Source organism: Eumetopias jubatus, unplaced genomic scaffold (assembly GCF_037043125.1).
Source record: "Eumetopias jubatus isolate StellerSeaLion01/CBP00866 unplaced genomic scaffold, mEumJub1_p1.0 scaffold_1, whole genome shotgun sequence".
Lineage (NCBI taxonomy): Eukaryota > Metazoa > Chordata > Mammalia > Carnivora > Otariidae > Eumetopias > Eumetopias jubatus.
The window spans coordinates 120,020,330-120,042,256 of record NW_028274807.1 but is presented as its reverse complement, the minus strand read 5'-3'; the positions used below and the strand labels follow the sequence as shown (position 1 = coordinate 120,042,256).

General features: G+C 48.8%; 1 protein-coding gene across 1 annotated transcript in view; it reads left to right on the top strand.

The window, feature by feature from the left end:
• CLSTN2 (calsyntenin 2) overlaps positions 1 to 21,927 on the top strand; it is a 383,732-nt gene that overhangs the window by 263,661 nt on the left and 98,144 nt on the right. The window contains exons 6-7 of the mRNA XM_028099076.2: positions 9,586 to 9,771; positions 18,832 to 19,080. Of these exons, the coding sequence (XP_027954877.1) occupies positions 9,586 to 9,771; positions 18,832 to 19,080 (435 nt within the window). The remainder of the gene's footprint in view (positions 1 to 9,585; positions 9,772 to 18,831; positions 19,081 to 21,927) is intronic.

The following is a 21,927-nucleotide window of genomic DNA, read 5'->3' as shown; positions in this document are numbered from 1 at the left end:
TGGCTATACAAGTTTATAAATGCTTACTGTCCATTTCCCTACTGACCTCATCGCAGACCCAGAACAGGCAGTTCAGGGACCAAACTGGTCTGTAGGATGTGAATAGCATTGTTCTAGCAACATGGCCTTGCTCTTACCCTGCACACAATCTGAAATGGTTTGGATCATCTTTCCAATGTAGTCTCAGCACGCCGTCCTTCCATGGTCCTTGCCTGATGGCGCTGGCTCTCCTGGCTGGCCATGATGGGGGGATGAAGAGGGGATGATCACAGCCTCTGGCTGTAGCCAGCAGCTGGGGGGCAGGAAGCTGTCTGCAGTTTGCCAGGTGCTCCCAGAATAAGGCTTGCAGGTGTCTGCCAGTGTGCTTGACTCTGAGATCACCCCAGGGAAGGCGTGAGGGTGTCCTCAGGCCAAGGAGTCCCAGTGTAGATTTGAGACAAAATGAAAGCCCCTCTGCCATCACGGAACCAGAGAGAACTTCATGGGCAGAACCAAAGTTGAGGACAGATTTCTAGTTGTTTCATTTGGCATTTATTGAGATGTCTCGGGGATGAGGGAGCTACTAAAAGGGTTGAAGATACATGAGGTTTTTCCAGAATTGGAACCACATGTAAGTGCAATTTCATCATCATATACGCTCGCCCGCAGACACTCAAATTCAGGCTGGGGTGTGTGCCCGCACACATATGCGCGCGCGCGCGCACACACACACACACACACACACACACACACACACACACACACACCAGCCACGTCTTGAATCATTCCCATTTTAATGCCTGGCAGGCTGTCATTTGGCAGCTGGCTGGGGGCTAGGTGTGCCGTCCCACGTGGACAGCAACAAAGGTTCCCTGGGTCCAGATGACCACCTTCCTCGCCTCTGACAGCCAGAATTGGACTGGGGGCAGTGCCGGTTTCTATACACTTACTCACTCACTCGTTACTGAGCGCCTCGTATGGGTCAGGCACGGCACAGTGATGTACAAGTTTTGTTCCGGTGCACAAATAGACCATAAGCGAATAAGTAAGTAATTCTCCAGAGGGGAGGACAGGCGGGGATGGGTGGAAGCAGGGTGCTGGTCATCAAGGTGTGGCCCAGGAGGCCCCCTTTACAAAGGCACGTTTGAGTTGAGGCCTGGAGGCAGACGAGCACCAGCCACAGGAAGGGCAGGAACGGAGCACGTTCCTGAGGCCTTGAGGATTAACGGTGATATGGGCATGGGGGTGTTTTTCCCCTCCCTTGCTCTCCTTTGTAGGTAGTTAAGATATCTCTTTTTAGAAAGAGTTAAAAAGGTAATAAAATGCTCTGACTCTGTGAGACTAAAATATAGTGAATGGAAAGGGGTCAGCAATAAAGGAAGAGAGAGGATTCCTTGTATTTGTAATTGAGTTCAGAGAGTTTGTGGCTTTGTTTCTTTTTAACTTGTGCCTGTGTGTAACTGTTTTTAATTGGAGAAGAGAAAGCCACATAATTTAATCCCTGTTAAATTGTGTATGGGCCTATTACATGTGGGGCACAGGGCTAAGTGGTTTGCATTTATTATCGGATAGAAACCCTCTCAACGGCCCTGAAATAGGGGCCAGTATCACCAGTGTCTGCATGCGTGTCACCTGTGTTTGCCTGCTCAGGCAGAGAGGAGATGACTGGCCCACACAGTATGTGGCACCAAGTAGGAGAGCTGGGATTCACACGTGGGTCTGAGCCCAGGCCGGGGTTCCTCTTTTTAGGGTGGTTAATAACTATCCCCATTCAGCAGATGCAGAAACTGAGGCTCTAAGAGGTTAAGGAACAGGTCCAAGGTTATCAAGGCAGGACCAGTTACATAATTTGTTGGTCCTCGTTCAAAATGAAAATGGAGGGCCTCTTGTTTTAAAATTACCAAGAAATTCAAGACGGGGGCGCCAGAGCAGTAAAGCAAGCATGAGGCTCTTCTGAGCGTGAAGCTGGTCTTGGAGCCAGGATTGGATGCCCAGACTCCCTGACTCCTCACTACCGCCTGTCTCCTTCCAGCTGAATGTCCCACCTCACAGTTAAAGACCCAGAGTAGCAGTTGAGGAAATGTAAAAGGAAGAATTCAGAAAAGCAAGCAATGCTTTCTGGGGTTTGGCTTTGGAGTCAGGCGGGCCCGGGACAAGTCCTGGCTCTACCGCTTATATTGTTTCAATCTTCACAACATCCCTATGAGACGGAGTTGTCATTTCCCCCCATTTTACAGATGAGGAAATTGAGGCGCAGAGAGTGTCCTTCCCAAGGTGCAATAGCTGGTACACAGAGGGGGGTCTGAACCCAAGGGTCTAGTGCTCTGTCATCTAAGTGTCATCGTGGCCCTACCCAAAGTCAGGCTTGGACACTGAAGAACTCACCCCTAGGAGCCATGTGGGGAGAGGGGAGAGAAGGTGTCCCTGAAGCCAGCTTTTGTCACCCTTTTACAAAGGCTTTGGAAGAGTCTTTATTACCTATGCTACAGAAAACCCCCCACCCAGCTCAGCACTCAGTCTGTCCCAAAGTTCCGCTCTGGCCCCTGTGGCACCAGGCCCCCTGGAGATCACCCCCAGCCTCACATAGGTCTACACTTGCTGAGTTGTGCCAGGCTGCTGAGTTATAGATTGAGGTGGGGGATGCGCTTCACATCATTTCCCATCTAAATAGCCCCCCTTGGCCTCATGCAGCCCCAAGGCCATGATGGGGACATGCTGGGGTCCTGTTTTGCCTCCTGGCATTCCCCTTCTTCCTCATTACTGTGTTAACCATGCCTTCTATTGTCTGTATTCTGACGTTTTGACAACTGGGGCCTTGCTGACCCTGGAGGGGCTCACCTCAGGGTTAGCCAGTTCCTAGCAATTCAAAGATAAGAAACAACTTACCCTTTAGCTTTTCAAACGCAGACCAACCAATGCAGAACCCACACCCCCAACCACCTTCTTTATTGGGCTCTCCTGCCCTGTGCCACCATCCATCTGCTCCAACAACCCCGGGGCCAAGTACCAGGCACCAAGGGACAGCCCCTGTATACCAGAGGCCGCCAAAGTTATACAAACTAGCATTTGTGGCAGTCCGAAACCTGGTTACCATGCTTTGCCTGTTCCTTCCCATGGAAAGCACAATGAAGGCTCTTGCCCACAGTTTTCCCCTCTCTGCCTCCTGACTGACCACACTGCTTCTCCCCGTGTGCCTGGTGGCAAAGCATAACCCCCCTCCTTGGGATCTGTGAGTATAACAAACGATCTGTCCAATGGCAACAGCACCCTGATCTGTTGGCCTTACCAGACTTAAATAAATGAAATCTGTATTAAAATAAATTCCCGAGGGGCGCCTCGGTGGCTCAGTCGGTTAAGCGTCCGCCTTCGGCTCAGGTCGTGATCCCAGGGTCCTGGGGTCGAGCCCCGCATCGGGCTCCCTGCCCGGCGGGAAGCCTGCTTCTCCCTCTCCCGCTCCCCCTGCTCGTGTTCCCGCTCTCGCTGTCTCTTTCTCTCTCTGTCAATTAAATAAATAAATAACATCTTCAACAACAAAAAAATGCCCAGGTCACTTCCTCCAGGAAGCCTCCGGGACTAGCCCTACTCAACATAATTTACTTCTTCTTCTCTGTTCCCTGGGGCCTGTTCTTTGTTCCTCTGTCCGCTGAGAAGCTGGCTGCTCTCTAGCTCCTCCTGCCTTCGCTGTGAGCTCCTCCCAGTTAGGGGTTAGGAGCCCTACTTCTCTGCCCCCATGCCTAGGGCTCTGCCTGGCACTTTGTAGGGTGCTCAGTAAAGACTTGGCATCTGAGAATGGGGAGAATGATCAAGAACGATAATAGTAGTTACAAGAGTAGCTCTCTGTTCCTGGTGCTTTTCATACCTTTTCTCCCGGTCCCAGAGCAACTCTGCAGGGGGTTCTCCTCATTCTACAGATGCAAAACGAGGCTCAGAGAGGCCCAGTGATTTATTCAGAGCTACACAGCCAAGAAGTGGCAGAGCCAGGCTTCAAACCTGAGTCTGTCCAGCTGCAAAGTTAACACTCTTGCACTTAATTAAGTTGAATCGAACTGAATTGAAGTGGATTCCCCATCGTGCGGCCCTGTCAGAGGGGGCCTTCTGCATGGATTGATGATCAGGAGTGTTCTAATGTTCTGAAAACGAACACCAGACCGAATCCAGCTGCCAAATGACCTTTTCGAAGCAGAATCTGGATACTTCCTGCCCTCACTAAACACTCATTGAGGACTCCTCACTAGCTGTAAGGTGAAACCCAAACCTCCTACCCGGCATCCGTCATCTGACCTCTGCTTACCTCTCCAGCCCCTCTCTGCCTCCTAACCCACCCCCAATTCAGACGCACTGGGATGGCCGTGGAGATAAAGGTGCTCGCTGCTGAGCCAAAGGACCTCCCTACCCTCTCCCAGTAGGAAAGGAAGTCCCTTGGTGCCCGAATCAAAGTCATCACCTCTTGGAGAAAGTCTTGAAAGATGCCAGATGGTTGACGCCCGCAGAGACTGGCTAGAATGTCAGCTGCCTGCACAATCCTATGCAGGGGGAGCCCCTTCATCCCCTCCCACTCTCCAGCATCCTCACAGCCAGCCACTCACCTTGTATGAATCCAGACATTTCCCAGAACACCTGATGCCTCTTCAGCCAAGACCAGGAAGAGCTGGAGGCCTGTGAGCACGCACAGTGAAGGAATGAAGGGTGTTTCGACACACCTGTGTCTTTCCTCTTCATACTTCAGTGTCACTTCTGCGTACAGAAGTGGAACAATTCTGAACGTCTTGGATTACAAGGACCCCCAAAGCCTGCGCTTGCCAAAAAAGGTCTCAGATTCAGCTTTTTTCCACCTCCAGGCATCTAATAGGAGAGTTCCAAATGGCTAATATTCTCCTGATAAGAAAACAAATTTAGTGGGAGTTATAATAAAATCATCACGTTTCTAAATCCTTAACCCATGGAGAAGGAGTTTAATTCCTAAAGGCATTCACTGTTCCCTTTTCCATGAATACTTACGAGGTAGTTGAGCCTGATTTATCAAAACAAAAGGGAGCTGCTTCCTTTCTCTTCACTTAAGAAAATAAGTGAACCACACTTCATAAACTAGTCTCCAGGTCCTTTATACACTGGGAAGATTTTGTTTCCAAGCAGGACAGCTCGGAGAAGTCTGGGAAGCTTGTGAACCAGGGAGCGGGACATTCCTATTGTGAGGCTTCAACAGGAAGTTTGCCGTGTTGGGCTCTTAACCTTAAATGCTCATGATAAGCCCATGAGGAGGTATCTCTAACTCAGATCTACAGATGAGACAGTGGAGGCTCAGAGATGACTCACGCAGCTTTGCAGAGGTCACATGACCCACATTTAGAGGAGATGAGATTCAAGTGCAGTCCTGTCCAGTCTCCAGGGCTAAAGCAACCCCTGTGCCCCCAGCAGCTGCCCTCAAGGTCAAGCAGTGATGAAACTGACAACACTCCTTGATCCTTTGCCAACATCAGAGATTATGACTTTTATATATTTATGTATTTATATATATATATATATATATCAGTATAAATTGAACATTCAAAAATGAATCTGTAAAAAAATTACACTTGTTCTCCATCCTGGCAATTCCTCCGAATCATGGCAGAGCTATGGTAAAAGAGCTGCATGGCCCTGGGCAAGTCATACCAACTATCAACCGTGGCTTTGTCATCTGCACAATTAAGATAATAATCACTGGGTTGCTGGGAGGATCAAACAAAAGAGTAGATGTATAAGTGCTTAGCACCTTGTAGGTGCTTCATAGTTGTATATCCTTTGTTTCCTGCAATAAGTGCTATTGGATAAATGATAAGTTAACTGTAATGTATCTATTGAACATAACCCTTGTGTTTGGTGCTAAAATGAGTCTGCATTTAATCCCGTCCCCCAAATCCTGGGTGGTAGACAACACTTATTGTTTATATAAGAGGAAACTGAGGCTCAGAGAGGGTAAATGATTTGCCCAAAGTTATGCAGGAAGTAGTAGGGGCGGGATTTGCATTCAGGCACACTGAATTTAGAGGTCAAACTTTTACCCATCTTGCTATCCTTCCTCCAGGAAATGAGGATGAATAGACATTTCATGTGACAAAAGCTGAAAGTGATGACTTACCTTTGGCTCTCTTGATCCCCATCTCAGACTCGTTCTGGGAAAATGAAAGCTGTTTGTGTGAACTCCCTACTCTGTCAAGGACACTATACTCAGAAAGCTTCATCGATTTCTTTTACTATATGGTTACAATTTTGCCTGCTCCTTGTGAACCCTCAAAAGCAAGCCTTGTGAGGTCGCCAAAGCAACTGCAGATGTGATGTTCCCTAGGCTCTTTTGTACCTGATTCCTTCCTGAAGAGGCCCTCTGCCCCCCAGCCAGAGGGTGGTGAGAGGAACGAAAACTCTACCAGGCCTGTGCCTCCACTGACCTTCCCTTCATTATTTATTTGCTTCTTTGTTTGCACTCCTTCCAAAAAGGATTTCAGGTGGAATGTTATCAAAGATAACCAGCAAAATATCTAAGTACCCACAGCCCCACAGAATAAAGGGAATCAATCCCACCGATGTCTTGGGCTTCTCCAGTGAAGAGGCTTCCAGAAGGAGATGATATCCGAGGACCTTACACGAGCAGAAATAGCAGAACGTCAAGGACTGGTGCCACGGGGCTCACCCCATGGCCCCGTACACAAAACCACTTTCTCCGTGTTCCTCTCTGCATCTTTAAGAGAGGGAAGGTCCAGGGAAAGAGGGATGAGGCAGGGAAGGGGAAGAGCCGTCCTCCTGGATGCCATTTCTTATTATCGGGAAGTAGATTCCTCCATCCTCAATTCTGGACTGCCTGCCTTGCTGAGAACAAAAAGAACCCACATGTTACAGGCTGCTGTCGGGATGGGTGGTGCTGTAGCACCGAGGGTAGGATTAGGCAGGGGCAGTACCAGAGAAGTGTAGATAGGCCACAAGTGCTGTCTGGGGCTCAGGGAAGCCTGCCATGGCAGCAGTCAGGTCAGGGGTCTGAGGCTCCCCAGATGCACCTGGCAAATATTCCCTGTGCTCTGACCTCAGCACAGAGGGATCAAAAATAAGCGTCACAATCCCTGCCTTTGAGGAGCTCCCAGTTGCTCGGGGAGGCAAGCATACAAATTAATCCCACAGGATTCATTCACACTTTCTACCAGTATCGAGTGAGCATCTAACTCCGTGCCAGGCACTGGGCACAGGGTGTGATGGGGATTCGGAGTAACCATGAAGCTTAGAGTCCAGTGCTGTGTCTAATGCTGAGGATGCCATGGAGCACAGACGAGCGTATCTACCCAGACGAGAAATTCGGAAAGGTTGCATGCAGTTAACAAGACAGAAGGGGACAGGAATGGAGCTTTGTGTAGAGGAAACAGCATGATCAAGTGCAGAGATGCATGAAACAATGGACCTAAGACACAAGGCTGGCTGTGTGTGGACTGCTTCTTACAGCTCTGTGACCTTCAGATGCACCTGACAAAAAGCCCTCCTGTTCTCCAGCGGTTCATCTTAATTGAACTTGGGGCCTCTGGAGCATGATTTAGAGCAGCTCCATGATCTTATCCTCCAGAAGGTGATGGGCTAGTCCAGACACAGCTCCTCGGGGCTGTGAGGAGAAGTATGCAATTAGGTCCATTCTCTTTCACATGAAGTCCCTCCCATCCAAATATCATCCAGTGGTAAGTTCCTGGTGACCAACCTCACTGGGTGCAGTCTCTGCTCATGGCCTGCCCTGAGAAAACCCCAAAGGGGTGGCTGGCTGACGTGAGAGTTCAGACCTAAACCCAGATTCCATGGTTATCTGGAACATGGCAGGGTTGCAGTGCAGGGAACACTGTCCCCTAGGACTGAACATCTCCTTCCTCTCTTAGAACAACACTGATTGAGGCCCTACCACATGCCATGCACACACGGAGGCCCTCAGTCCTCACCCCAACGCTGTAAGGTCCCTCTTTTATTGATGAGGTGCCTGAGGCTTGGAGACCTTCATTAGCCTGCCCAAGAACTCCCTGACCAGACAGAGTCAAGCCAAGATCGCTGGGCATCTGCTTCAAACCCGCTTCACTGAGGCTTACCCACGCACATTTATACTTGACATGCAGACCTCAGCTCAGACAGGAACTCGCTCCATCTAAACAGCCCCTCTCTGTCACCACTTTTCCTTTTCGAGGCTCACCCTCTCAGACAGGACAGCACAGGCTGCCCCCCAAGCCACCCGCACCCCCGTGCCAGCTCCGCAAGGCGGGAAACTTTCCCACCTCCTTCACTGCTGTATCCTCGATGCTCCGAACAGAGCCTTGCACATGGAAACCCTGAGCACACGGCTGCTCAGTGGACAAAGGCATCTGGCCCCTGCACTGGAATTGCTCAAGATGGCAGCCAGTGGCCCACTGAGCACTTGCAAAGAACACTGACCTACGAAAGCCAGACTTTCCCCGTTTCTCATAGGCGAGAGCAAGCAATTTCGTAGATTTTTATTTCTGCTTCAGCAAAAGGATAACCTCCTAGCAAGGTTCTATGTGACAAACATTTGGGATTCATCAGCTGCTAGTATCCATACGTCACATTCCTTGATTCTACCCAGGAGTCCGACTGAGGGTTGTACAGACCTCTCAGACGTGCGTCCTCACACAGCGTGGTGCACTCAGTGCTGTCAGCAAGCGCTGTGACCGGTCACGATGAGCGTTGCCTCGACTCTCCCCTGCTTTTCAACTGCTGCTGTGGTTGTTCCAGTCAATCCATGTGTACACGCCCTATTGGTGTTTATTTTCACTGACTGCTCTATTTTTTATGGTGCCATTTTGATTGTGGTTTTGTTCCTCTCGAACGCTTTATCATCTCCAAATTATTTTTCCACTAAAAAAAAGAAGTGGTAAACCCATAGGCCCTACTTAAATGGGTCACAGTCCTGAATGCTTGAGAAAGAATCCTGCGCCCCACTTCATGACCCCAAGTAACCCTGAACTACCATGCTCTCTTGTTTTGCGACAGGATGTACGCGTTCCTAAAAATCACCCCACTGGGCAAAATGGGGGTAATGGGGCGAGCAGCATAATACTCAAGAATGTCATCAGTGATACATAAGAAAGAGAGAAAGAAAAAAAAATTAGCACGGTTTTACACAGGTTAAATGGTTAAGAAATAGAGAAGTCCTACAGTGAATCTGGCACCTCACCTTGAAGAGACCGGGTGTTTGCCCGTAGCAGAGGACAGGGGAGGGCTGCAGCTGGGGCAGTACTGTGATGGGGGGCTGGCGGTGGTGCTTTCTGAATGGAAGGCATGCTGTCACTGCGGGGGCAGGTGGATGTGGCTCATAACGTACAGTGGACTGCATGGCAGCTAGATTTTGAGGTGTGTACACGTGCGTGTTTTGTATCTTCCTACCTGGTTCGGCTCAGTTGGATGCTGTTTTCTGCCTTCCCCTAGTGTTTCTCAGGAAGGAAATCTTGCATAAGCAAATGTGAAATTTCCCTTATCCTCAAACCGTTCCCCAATATATCAATTATGTTGGAACACATGCACATTTTCAGAACAAGTGTTATGGCGGAACTGGCCAATCCCTGATTGACTTTCACCTTTTCCTTGTTGATTCAGACTGGACCAAGAGGATTGAGTATCAGCCTGGCTCAGGGAGCGTGCCGCTTTTCCCCAGCATCCACCTGGAGACGTGCGACGGGGCCGTGTCCTCCATCCAGATCACCACGGAGCTGCAGACCAATTACATCGGAAAGGGCTGTGACCGGGAGACCTACTCTGAGAGATCTCTTCAGAAATTATGTGGTAGGTTTCTCCCTGTTGGGATTGTTTTTAATTAATTGCTTTTAAATGATCCATATAAAGCGTATCTTATGTTAGGAAAGAATGAGTCCCTCCCAACCGCATCGGCATCTGTAACTCCTGGATGAATACTGAGTTTACTTATTACGGTTAAAGAGCTTTTTTTTTTTTGCTGGGCAGAGCAAGATGGCAGAGGAGTAGGAGACCTGGATTTCGTCTGGTCTTATTACAGTTAAAGAGTCAGAGCTAGGAAACAAGGCCCAGAGAGGTGCTACACAAGGAAAGAGCTTCACAAAGCACCGACTGGGTGTACCTGCCATACTCTTCACATGTATCAGTTTGTTTAACTCTCTCATCTTCATTGTCAGGAGGCTGTTATTCATCCCATTTTAAAGACGGAAAATTTGAGGCCCAGAGAGAAAAAAAAAATGGCTGGTTCAAGACCCTAGTTAGAAGGTGGCGGAGTTGAAGTCACTTCTACCTGAATTCAGGCAGTTGAGCTCAGCAGCTGTGAAGGCAGGCCAGGCCGTGGCAGGTAGAATGTCAGTCTCTCAAGTCAGCCTGCAGAGTGCTCCACATACTGGGAATGGTCCCCTGTGCATGGCAAGCCAAACCGTTGAGGTGTCGATGGGCCTTGGGGTAAGGTGGACCATATACGTTTCATTGCTTTCTCATTCTCTCCAAGAGTATTCAGGAACTCACATCTGGGTCCCCAGCTATGCTGTGGGGAGCTTCGGAAAGAGCTTACTCTTTGACTAGTCCTGTATTGGGGGGTAACTCCATCTCCACAAGAGGAAAAGGAGCCTCTTGAACACAGTGCATTTCCTGAGCACCATCCACTCCTGGTGGGCCCTCCACGACTATGGCTGGGGCAGTTTTCCTCCCTCACCATTGCTGTGCATGCGTGTGTGCGCACACGCGCACACACACACACACACACGCTGCTCTTGCCCAAGGAATCAGGTGAAAATTTTAGAAGTAAATGTGAAGTGGACCCTACTTGGGCCATGTCCCATTTGTCATGTCACCAGGCTGTCAGGAAGGCCTGTGGGGACACAGGCTTCTCCAAAGCAATGCAGTAGGTTGGGGAGAACACTACAACTTCAGGACTCCAGACAGCCCCCGCAAAAATGGATGTCGGGGGCCTCTGGCGCTCTCCTTCATTCGTGTGCAAGAAGCCATCTCCGACGACATCTTACTGTGAATGAACATGCCATTTCGCTCCCCGTGCACCTGGATTATAAGTCAACTCGACCCCACACCACCGTGGGTTACAGTCATTTCCTAAACTCCTCCGGGTGAGAAGGAGATGATGGAATCAGGTTGTTAAAGATCAGATGGGCCCAAGGGCACACACTTGTGATTTGCTTTTGAATGTTGCTGGGGAGAGATGAGGAGATAGGGAGAGGGAGAAGGATTTTTTCTGAGGGAAGAAACTTTAGAGCAAAATTGCATCTGGTTGTTAACACCGCTCATTCCTTCTGGGCTGCCGGCGTCACCTTGCAGGAAGGCAGGTAATTCAGTGAGGAAAGCAGCTTTCCCCCAAGAGGTGAGCTTACCTGGTTCCAGGAGACACCCTTTACGGGGGGGGGGGGGGGTCTCTGTGTCTTTCTGGTGACATTCCTGGTAGGAGTGCCCACCGCACTGTGGGGACTCTGTACGAGTAAGCTGACGGGCAGGGCCACTCCTGCCTCCGTGTCAGGAGTCTGAATCTTGAATTCCATGGAGGGAGAGAGCTCAGGAAAAAAAGGGCAGAAGCAAATGAATGGAACCCAGATGTGCGTCCGGTGCTGGAGTGGGCTTCAGAAGGAGGCAGCCCATCAGGCCCCGTGCTCCCCCTTCGAGGGAGATGCAGGCTGGATGGCTTCCAAAACAGAGTCTGGGTTATAATTCCTCCTCCTGTGGGGCGGCTTAGGTTCAGGACAAGCTTCCATGTGTTTTCAGTGGATGGTAAACAAATTGCTTGCAGGCTTTCCCAACTAGGGAATGGCCATGACACTTTCAGCATCAACAGCCAGGCATTTTTCATCTTCCAAATCTTCATTGACTTTGGATGGAAACAGCGAGACCAATTAGGATGTTATTGCCATGGTCTAAGCAAGAGATAATGAGTTCTGAACCAGGAGAGTGGCAGTAGGAATGCATTTAAGACGGCTTTAGGAGGCAAAATCAGCAAGCTAATCAATGATGGATTAGCTGTCAGGAGTGAGAAGGAAGGAATCTAAGATGACTCAAGTGTAAGCATCTAACTGGACAAGGATGCCACCGACCAGAAGTAGGAATCCAGGCACGGGCACACTTAGGGACTACAAGCACTGGTGCCCGGGGACATCCGGGTGTGGGGGTCCAACGCCTGCCTGACTCTGGACGCGTTCTGAGGACCTGCCTCCACCCTGCCGATCCATTGTTGTAGCCAGTTTCTTCCTGATGCTCCGCCTCTTCTGGGCCGGGACACCTCCTTTGTCCCTGTGCCTGGCTGGCTCTCATCCCTAAATCTTTGCTCATGATTTCTTCCACCAGAATCTCTCCCTGCTTTGCTATTCCAAACCTTTCCCTTCAGCAGTATTCTCCTGGCCTTTGTACACCAGGGAGGCTATCCTGCGGGTGCTTCCTGCATGCCTTTGAGTTCCGGTATCTCTTCTGTGATACCATAGCTATGCAGTGACCCAGGCAGGGGTGTCTCTGTGGAGCGGCATTTTGCGTGTCTGGTCACTGCCCACCTGCTTCCTCTTCTTGCAACGCCGGTTCCATTAGGAGCAGAGAAGAGCTAGTTCCAAGCCCGTAGTCAGGAAGGACGTGACAGGTGCAGCCGCTTTTGAAATAGCCTCTCTGGGCCCACACTGAGATGCCTGCATTCTGCCTTGAAACAAAAACAATGCAGGACCCTGAACCCAGGTCCCCTTGAGCTTGTAGAACACAGCCTCAGATGGCCTGCCACTAGCCTCACTCTACCTAAAGCCAGGTTTCTTGGAGAAGTTGGGCAAACTGCCGATCACTTCCTCTGAATTCAGAGATTCAAGATGAAGGGCTCTGGCGTCTCAGGCCCAGCCCTTCCAGAAGTGAAGTGTCACAGAATTGCCTTGAGTGTGAAATGCCCCATGAGGCCCTGAGGAAGACCTCTTGGCCAAATTAAATTTGACATTACTGACAGCCCCAGGAAGGGCCCACTTCGATGCCCCTAAGTCACCACATATGACGGTAAATAGAAAAGCAGTCCGTGATGCACATGCCTTTCCTATCGTGGAGGCCAGGGGCTGTTCCTCCTCGGGATCACAGGGCTCCTGGCAGCTGGCTCGCTGCTCCACACACGCTGCCCGGGGCAGCTCTTTTGTGTGTGGGGTCAGGATCTATGAGGGCACGTCCTGTTGAAGGAAAGGCCACAGAATGAGAGCATGCTATTAAATCAAGCAGCTGATCCGTCAGAGCATTCCAGATCACCAGACATTAAGTTGTGCTCAGGATATATGCACTTGTGAGCCCTGGAGATTTCCATAGATGATTTGTTCATTCATTCATTCGGTCATTCATGTATTTATTAATTCAACAAATATTTGTTGAGTGTCCAAGTGCTGCAATTCTTGAGGTTAGTAAGACCGCTTGACAATGCAGTCTTCTGGGGAAGACATGTTTAAAAAAAAAGTTAAGATCGTGGTTTTCTACTACATCATGAAGCTTGACAGAGCTCATCCTCATTCCGAATCACAAGCAGAGGTATTTGTACCCCTAGAATCACTCAAGTCCTGGAAGTTATCAGCAGCTTCTCCAAGATGCCTCTACAAGGCTGGAACTTCCAGGCTTGAGTGTGGGTCCCCTAGACTCTTGGAGACCAGAAGGGGGCCTATTGCTTTAAGGAAAATTGGCGCAAACCTATCAGAACTCAGATTAAATCCTTAATCATAAGGCTTAAGCACAGGGCTTTTTATCTTGATGAAGTCCCAATAGTTCATTTTTGCCCTTGCTTCTTTTGCCTTTGGCGATGTTTCTAGGAAGAAGTTGCTGCGGCTGAGGTCGAAGAGGCTGCTGCCTGTGTTCTACTCTAGGATTTTGATGGATTCCTGTCTCACATTTAGGTCTTCCATCCATTTTGAGTCTATTTTTGTGTGTGGTGTAAGGAAATGGTCCAGTTTCATTCTTCTGCGTGTGGCTGTCCAATTTTCCCAATACCATTTGTTGAAGAGACTTTTTTCCATTGGACATTCTTTCCTGCTTTGTCGAAGATGAGTTGACCATAGAGTTGAGGGTCCATTTCTGGGCTCTCTATTCTGTTCCATTGATCTATGTGTCTGTTTCTGTGCCAGTACCAAAGCTGTCTTGATGATGACAGCTTTGTAATAGAGCTGGAAGTCTGGAATTATGATGCCGCCAGCTTTGCTTTTCTTTTTCAATATTCCTCTGGCTATTCGGGGTCTCTTCTGGTTCCATACAAATTTTAGGATTATTTGTTCCATTTCTTTGAAAAAAGTGGATGGTATTTTGATGGAGATTGCATTGAATGTGTAGATTGCTCTAGGGAGCATTGACATCTTCACAATATTTGTTCTTCCAGTCCATGAGCATGGAACGTTTTTCCATTTCTTTGTGTCTTCCTCAATTTCCTTCATGAGTATTCTATAGTTTTCTGAGTACAGATTCTTTGCTTCTTTGGTTAGATTTATTCCTAGGTATCTTATGGTTTTGGGTGCAATTGTAAATGGGAACGACTCCTTAATTTCTCTTTCTTCTGTCTTGTCGTTGGTGTATAGGAATGCCACTGATTTCTGTGGATTGATTTTATATCCTGCCACTTTACTGAATTCCTGTATGAGTTCTAGCAGTTTTGGGGTGGAGTCTTCTGGGTTTTCCACATAAAGTAGCATATCATCTGCAAAGAGTGAGAGTTTGACTTCTTTTCTGCCAGTTCGGATGCCTAACAAACAGCCTTTACGTAGAGCACTGTGTATCTCATGTACACGGAAAAGACACGTGGAGAACCACAAACTGGCTCTTAAAGCTTCTGCCCTGGGGGGCGCCTGGGGGGCTCAGTCGGTTAAAGCTTCTGCCCTGAAATGACATGTCATTTGCACTCACATTTTATTGATCAGAGCACGTCACATGGCTAAGTGACATCAGTGGGTCAGAGAAACATGCGGAGAACAGAATGCACTCCGCCACCATGCAGTCCTAGTGCAGCGTTTGTCAAGAGGGCCTCCCTGTCCTCCCCTGACACTCTGCCACTGACATCATCCACCCACCAAAGGTTAAAGATTTTCTACTGGGTCCCTAAAGGTAGGGCCAACTTCTGTTTGGTTCATTGCCGCCTTCTCCCCACAGTGCCTGACATAACCTAGACATTACATAAATATTTATGGAGATAACAAGGAGTTGACATTGCAATTGTGAGAGTACTCCACAGAATGAGGCCTGTGTCTTTGGTTACAATGGTTCCTCTCCCCTGAGACCCTCCCACTCATTCTTGCCCTGTGGTAGACCATAAGGAGGCATGACCTGAGGCTCCATGTCAATCACTATTGCCACAGGCTCACCTCGAAGTGCTAAGGACACTCTGCCCTGACCGAAGTCATCCAGAGCTGAATGCAAACCCTGCAGTTAAGTTCAGTGCCCTCAGGCTCCATCGATGCGTTCACACTACAATGTATCCTGAAATCTGCCTCATTCACTCCATCTTTATCTACTTGCTGACTCAGAGAGGCCTCCCCACGCTAGGGCTCGGGGACCTTGAATCACACCTCAACTCTGGTTTCAAGCTCCCCCCACTCAAGCTACAACTGCTATGCACCAGACCAGCGTGGACTCTAAGCAGCCTGATGGGTCCCAGAGACCTTCGCAGAGATTCCCAAGGAGCTTCTTAAATCCACCCTGTGTGCAGATGATGCTGTGCCATCTTTGCAAGTGATGGGTCCTGTTTACCCACAGCTTTCCATGAGATCCCTTGAGGAGAGGAGAGAGAGGAACTTTGGGAGAAAGTAAATCTCTCTCAGTTTGTTTAAGTGCACGGAGAAATGAAATACAAGCTGCTAAGCTGGGGAAGTCTGCACCATCTGGTTCCTTACAGCTTGATGCTTCCTGGTAGGCAACATCTGTGGGTTAGGCGGGGTGGCCTGCCACTCCTTTCACCACGGAATCAAGGAAGTCTGCATCAGTGGCCTTACCAGGGCACATGCTGTCTTCAATGTGCCTCTCTGCAGACAGCCACCTGTGTGGGGAGGTGGGATCCCAGGGGACTGTGCTGTGTGCTTGGCAAGACACCATATTGTATGGTAGAATGAACATTAGCTGGGAATCTGAGAGCTGGGCCTGCCTCTAGCTAGCGCAGGGGCTGTGTGACCTTGGTCAAGTCGTTTCCCTTCTCTGGGCTTTGTTTTCCAATTGTAAAAAGGGGAGGAGGTTACAAGATTTCCCTCCAGCTTCACTGAGGTGGTGCCGTGGGAGGCATTAGGCTTTGGAGCCGGAAAGCCCTACAGATGGGCCCGCTCACTAGCTGGTTGTAATCCTGGGCTCACTGAGCCTAGGTTCTTACTTGTAGACTGGAATCACAATAGTATTTACCACATGGAGGAGTAACGGAGAAAAAACACTGTAGTACTTAATTCAGGTCTGGTGCTCAGTGCCCCAAAACCTGTTGTTAGGAAAATACTAGCAATGGTATTGGTGGCAAAGCTGGCGCGCACCTTTGCTCCGGCTCTGCTAGACCGCATTGGCTTCCCTGGCCTAAGCCGGAAGTCAGGAGCCCTGAGTACTCAGCCTGCACTCGTCTGGCCCCCTGAAACTTCAGGAACTGACACTCTGAGTGTGCCAGTTACCCGGCTGTCTACGAACTGGAGACAGAGCCTGGCATCAGAGCCAACTTACCTACGGGTCAAAGAAGCAGTTGCCATTTTGCATTATTCTGGGGGTTCTAAGACAATGAATTTGCTCCAAAAGACCACATATCTTCCACTCCTAAACCAGCCCCACATCTCTACCTGCTACCGCCTAGATACACTTATGTCTTTCAGACACCTTTGGAGGGTGATTGCCCCCTAAGGCTTTGTTAGTCATTAAAACATTCATGTGAATCAACTTATGAGATAAATAAAATGGATACCAGACAAGGCTGCAGGGCCATGGGATGAGAACAAGTAAATACTGAGGAGAGGGGTGGGGCCCGGACATGAGGCTGCCTGGGCAGGCACACCTGAGCATTGGGTAGATGGCTAGAAGTACCTCATGGAGGCGCCGGGTGGGAGAAAGGGCAGTTATAAATGTTAATGGAGTGCCTGCTGTGTGTCAGGCCTGGCACCAACTCCCAAACCCTAGGAAATACACATGTAAATGATGCAGCCAGCACCATCCCCACATCCCCCTTGATAAGCATCAGCTGCAGGGCGATCATGAATTGGCAGATCGGAATCTCCCGCCCTCTCAGACGCCACAGTTCCTGGAGGCCTCTCCCAGGGCGAGCCTCTCACAGCTAAACACAGCAACGGGCTCTAAGGATACCTGTTTCTCACATAGCATAAATTTCTATTGCAAACCGATGGGTGCTGAACCCTAGACTTGATGATCTGCTCCAAGACTAGAGGGAAAACTGGCTGGTTAAGTGTTTTCAGAGAGGTATATTCATTTCCAATATGGCACCTTCCCGAAGGATTCTCAAGGGTCATTTTAACTGTGGATGTTTGTGGTAGCTGACTTTGGAACCCAAACCTTAGGTGAGATGAGACTCTGATATACAGAATTGAGAAGTCCAGTGATCTTTGACAAAGATCAGGTAACGCACACAACTACTGTCCATTAAACCCATCAGCCTCTGTGACTGCCTGGCCAGTACGGTCCCGGGAAAGCACTGACTCCCCGCACCAGGAACACCTTAGACTCCCTGACTCTTATTCCCTGACAATATCAGCAAGCCCTGGCCCTCATCCTCCCCTAAAGAGCCAAGTCCTTCTCCTCTGCTGGCAGCAGAGATCTTCAGCGGGAAGTCAGTGGGTCCCCCCAGCTGAGGCATCCAGTCTTCTCTGCAAGGCTCGCCTCTCCTGCCCACCTGAGCTCTGCCCTCCACAAAGCTGCTGGTGTGACCTTCCTAAGATACAAATCTACCTGTGACACTCCCCCTGCTTCAGGTTTAGTGCTCGTGTCTTAGCCTGGAATCATAGTGGTAGCAAAAATAATAATCATCATAAGGATAAAGTCACAGGTAACATGGAGTGAGTATTTGCCACATGGCCGGCATGCTGCTTAGGCTCTTATGCAGGCTCTCATTCAGTCCTCACAACCCACTGGGAAGGGAGATACCATGGCAGGAGCTGGAGAGGCAGAAAGGCTAAGGGACGTGCTCACAGTCACAAGGCTAGCAAGTTGTGTTGCAAGGCATCAAATTCAAGTTTGAGGACTTCTGAACCCATGTTTTCTTGACCTCTGTACCATCTGGCCTAAACATAATGCTTGTAAAAAAAAAAAAAAAAGTGTGGTGAGTACAAAGTGGCTCACACTCCTTCCCATGGCATCAGGACCTAGAACTTTCCCCAGTCACAGCCCCAATCACACTGCGTCATTGCTGTCTGTGCACTTGTTGGCTCTGAGCTACCCCAGGTCAGGGATTATGCTGATTCACGTTTACATCACCAGTGCCTAACAGGGGTCTTGGCACATGGTCAGCGCTCAATAAATGGCTCATAGGTTAATGGATGGATGAATGCATGAATGAATTCACTGATCCACATCAAACTCTGGCCTTCTCCAGGAACCTTCCCTGCTTAAAAAAGATCCCCCCCCATTCTCGTTTCCCGAAATTCTTCCAGCACCTTTTCCTTGTATAGTAGTTCATTGCACCTTATCTTGTCACATGCAACATTTTTGTCTGTAAGTTACTGATGCCTTCACCTCTGCAGACCATAAGGAACTCAGGGGGAGGGATGGCATTTGGCCCTTCTTTTCCTGAGTCACCTCACTGAAGGTTGGCTCAGCTCTCTAAGCAACTACACTGAGTAGTTCATCCTGACCCAGGAGCAGAAAATAGAAGGCAAGGACACCCAACTCCATGAGGAATAACCCTTTGTTCTTTCTGGCCCCCATGCCCCGTAGGAGCCTCCTCTGGTATCATCGACCTCTTGCCGTCCCCCAGCGCTGCCACCAACTGGACAGCAGGGCTCCTGGTGGATAGCAGCGAGATGATCTTCCAGTTTGATGGCAGACAAGGGGCCAAGATCCCTGATGAGATTGTGCCCAAGAACCTGACAGACCAGTTCACCATCACCATGTGGATGAAACACGGCCCCAGCCCTGGTGTGAGAGCCGAGAAGGAAACCATCCTCTGCAACTCAGATAAGACTGGTGAGTCTGCCCGTTATATCCCGGCTGGTTAGGCAGGGACACAGCCACCGACGATGCGGGAGGAAAGCCAGAGCATGATGGCGTCCTGGGAAACTATTCTCGTCTCCGGTTTCCTGGCTGCTGATTTTCTGGGCTGGAGGTAGAGCAGGACCAGGAAAGGGGGGAAAGTAGAGGCACAGACACAAAAATGCAAAAGCTGGGACTAGTGCTTTTCAAACCAGGTTCTTTGGAACCCCAGCCTCCCCAGAAGTAACTTAAGGCTGCTGCATACGAGGTGGGAGTTGGGGGCTGGGGAGACTTCACTCTTCCTTCAAAGCAGCAACACCTTTGCTCTATTATATGTTAAGTAAGACTTCCAAAAGTTTATTTTCAATGAAAGGGTCATGGTAATTTTCCAAGTCACTGCCAAACATAATCACGGTAGCTAACTTTTGTTAGGCATTCCCCCCATGCTAAGCCTGTGCAAGGTAGTTCACTGCTTGGTGGTTAAAAGCACTCTACCACTTACTGGTGATGTGACGTTGGACAGGTTGTTTTACCTCTTTCTCTGTGCCTCACTTTCCCCCTCTATAAAATGGGCATTCTAGTATTATCAACCTCACAGGGTTTTTAATAGGATTGAAGGACTTACTGTATGTGTAGTGCTTTAGAACAGTGCCTGACACATAAGAAGTACAGTCTGTGTTAGATATTACTGTTCTAGACAGTTTCTCAGATCTCTACAAACAATTTTAGGAAAGCATTATTGTGTTTCCCATTTTAAGGATAAGGAAACATCCCTGGGAGGTTAATAACCATCCCAAGTTGCTTAGCCAGTAAGGATCAGAACCGAAATGTAAGCTCAGATCCAGCTAACTCCAATCCTGTGCACTGGTCACCATATCCCACACGCGCGCGCACACACACACATGCACGCACACACGCACACACACATACACACAAATATTCGGATATCCTATGCAAATTTTACAACTCTATCTTAAAGTATAATTCCACAATTTCCTATTTCAAGCACTGCTTTTGTTAAAATACCCAAAATAAATAATAGCCCCCGCAGAAGCCGCAATGAGAAGGCAGGATAGAGTGGCGGACCGCTCAGCCTCTGCCGCTGGACACCAAGGTTCGTTTCCCAGCCTTGCCACTCCAAGGTGTGGCCTTTGGGGAGTTGCTAATCTCTCTGAGCTTCAGATCCCTCGTATGTAAAGTGGGGGAAATACACATGAAATAATGTATGAAATCACTCAGCATCAGATATAAAATCAGTGCTCAATTTAATTACTTGATGGTGTTACTATCAATAAAACTTCTGGTTTTATTCCACATTATGCTACTCCCAGGACCCCACATTTGCTGTTTTAATCACACCTTACAGTACGCGTTAGCATATTTCTAGATGTAGAAACTGAGACAGAGTTGCCTGGCTGTCATTAGTCATAAAGTAAGTCTGTGTCGGATCGGTTATGCCAAGGATGCGTTTTTCTGGGACCTTCATGCAGGAAGGACCTCACAGACGTTCATGAGATCACACTGAGGTTTGGGACAGGGTTCAGAGCTCAGCGCACGATCCCAGGAATCACCCTGCAGCTTGGTCCTTGCGGTGCCTGGCAGGGCGCTCCCCTCACGATCCAGAAGCCAGCATCAATGAGACAACAGCTTAGGACCATATATACCAAGGCAAAGCGGTGCGGGCTGGGGTTTGCCGCCACACACAGAGTCCTTTCTGAAATGTATCAAATACCCTGGCAGGCAGGTCACACAGATATCAATGTTCTTGCTTACAGAGGAGGAAGTTTAACTATGAAAGGTTGAAAGACTGGCCCAAGGGAACGCAGCCGATTACCCAGAGTAACAGGACGGGACCTGGTCCTTGGGCCTGAGTTCCAGGCCTGTGCTCTGGGACCAGTGGTGCTCAACCTTGCTATACAGCAGAAAAACCTGGCACCTTCATAAAAATGCAAAGATGCCAGGGCCCCACCCCAGCACAGGAAGTCAGTTTCTAGAGGATTCTTTGGTGCAGACGTGGCTGAACATGCTGCCTTAAATGATGATGCCTCGTTGTCATCAGAGCAGTCTACCCCACGGGCATGTCGGCACCTGGAGTCAGCATGACCTGGCACTCCTCCGCCTTGGCCTCAGCTCAGAGCAACACTTTACAGGAAGCTCAGCACTGGCACGAAGAAGATAAGGAAGCTTCCTCTAACTACTTTGACTTAAAAAAAAAAAAATCTATAAGTACCTGCTTGCCCTAAATTTAAAAACTATCAGGAATAAACTAGAGCTTTAGGGCGCCTGGGTGGCTCAGTTGGTTAAGCGACTGCCTTCGGCTCAGGTCATGATCCTGGAGTCCCTGGATCAAGTCCCGCATCGGGCTCCCTGCTCAGCAGGGAGTCTGCTTCTCCCTCTGATCCTTCCCCCCCTCATGTGCTTTCTCTCTCTCTCATTCTCTCTCTCTCAAATAAATAAATAAAATCTTTAAAAAAAAAAAAAAACTAGAGCTTTATTAGGCTTTTATATATCAGAAACATTTTCTCAAGACATGTTTATATCAGAAAACCTGAAAAACACAGAAAAATATAAAGGAGACTACACAAATCCCCTAAAACCCTAATACCTAAAGATATTTCCTGATTACATTTGGCATATTTCATTACCAAATAAAATCTTATTTCTATGTATATGTATATGTGGAATGTCCTTACAATTTTCACTATTTTTATAATACATGTGATACCAGTATGTTCCCTGTTTCTTTTACGTAACATCTACAGATCATTTCTCTTCATGATAAAATAGTCTTTAAAGATATGAATTACATAACAATTCAAAATTCTGTCATGGGGCTTTATT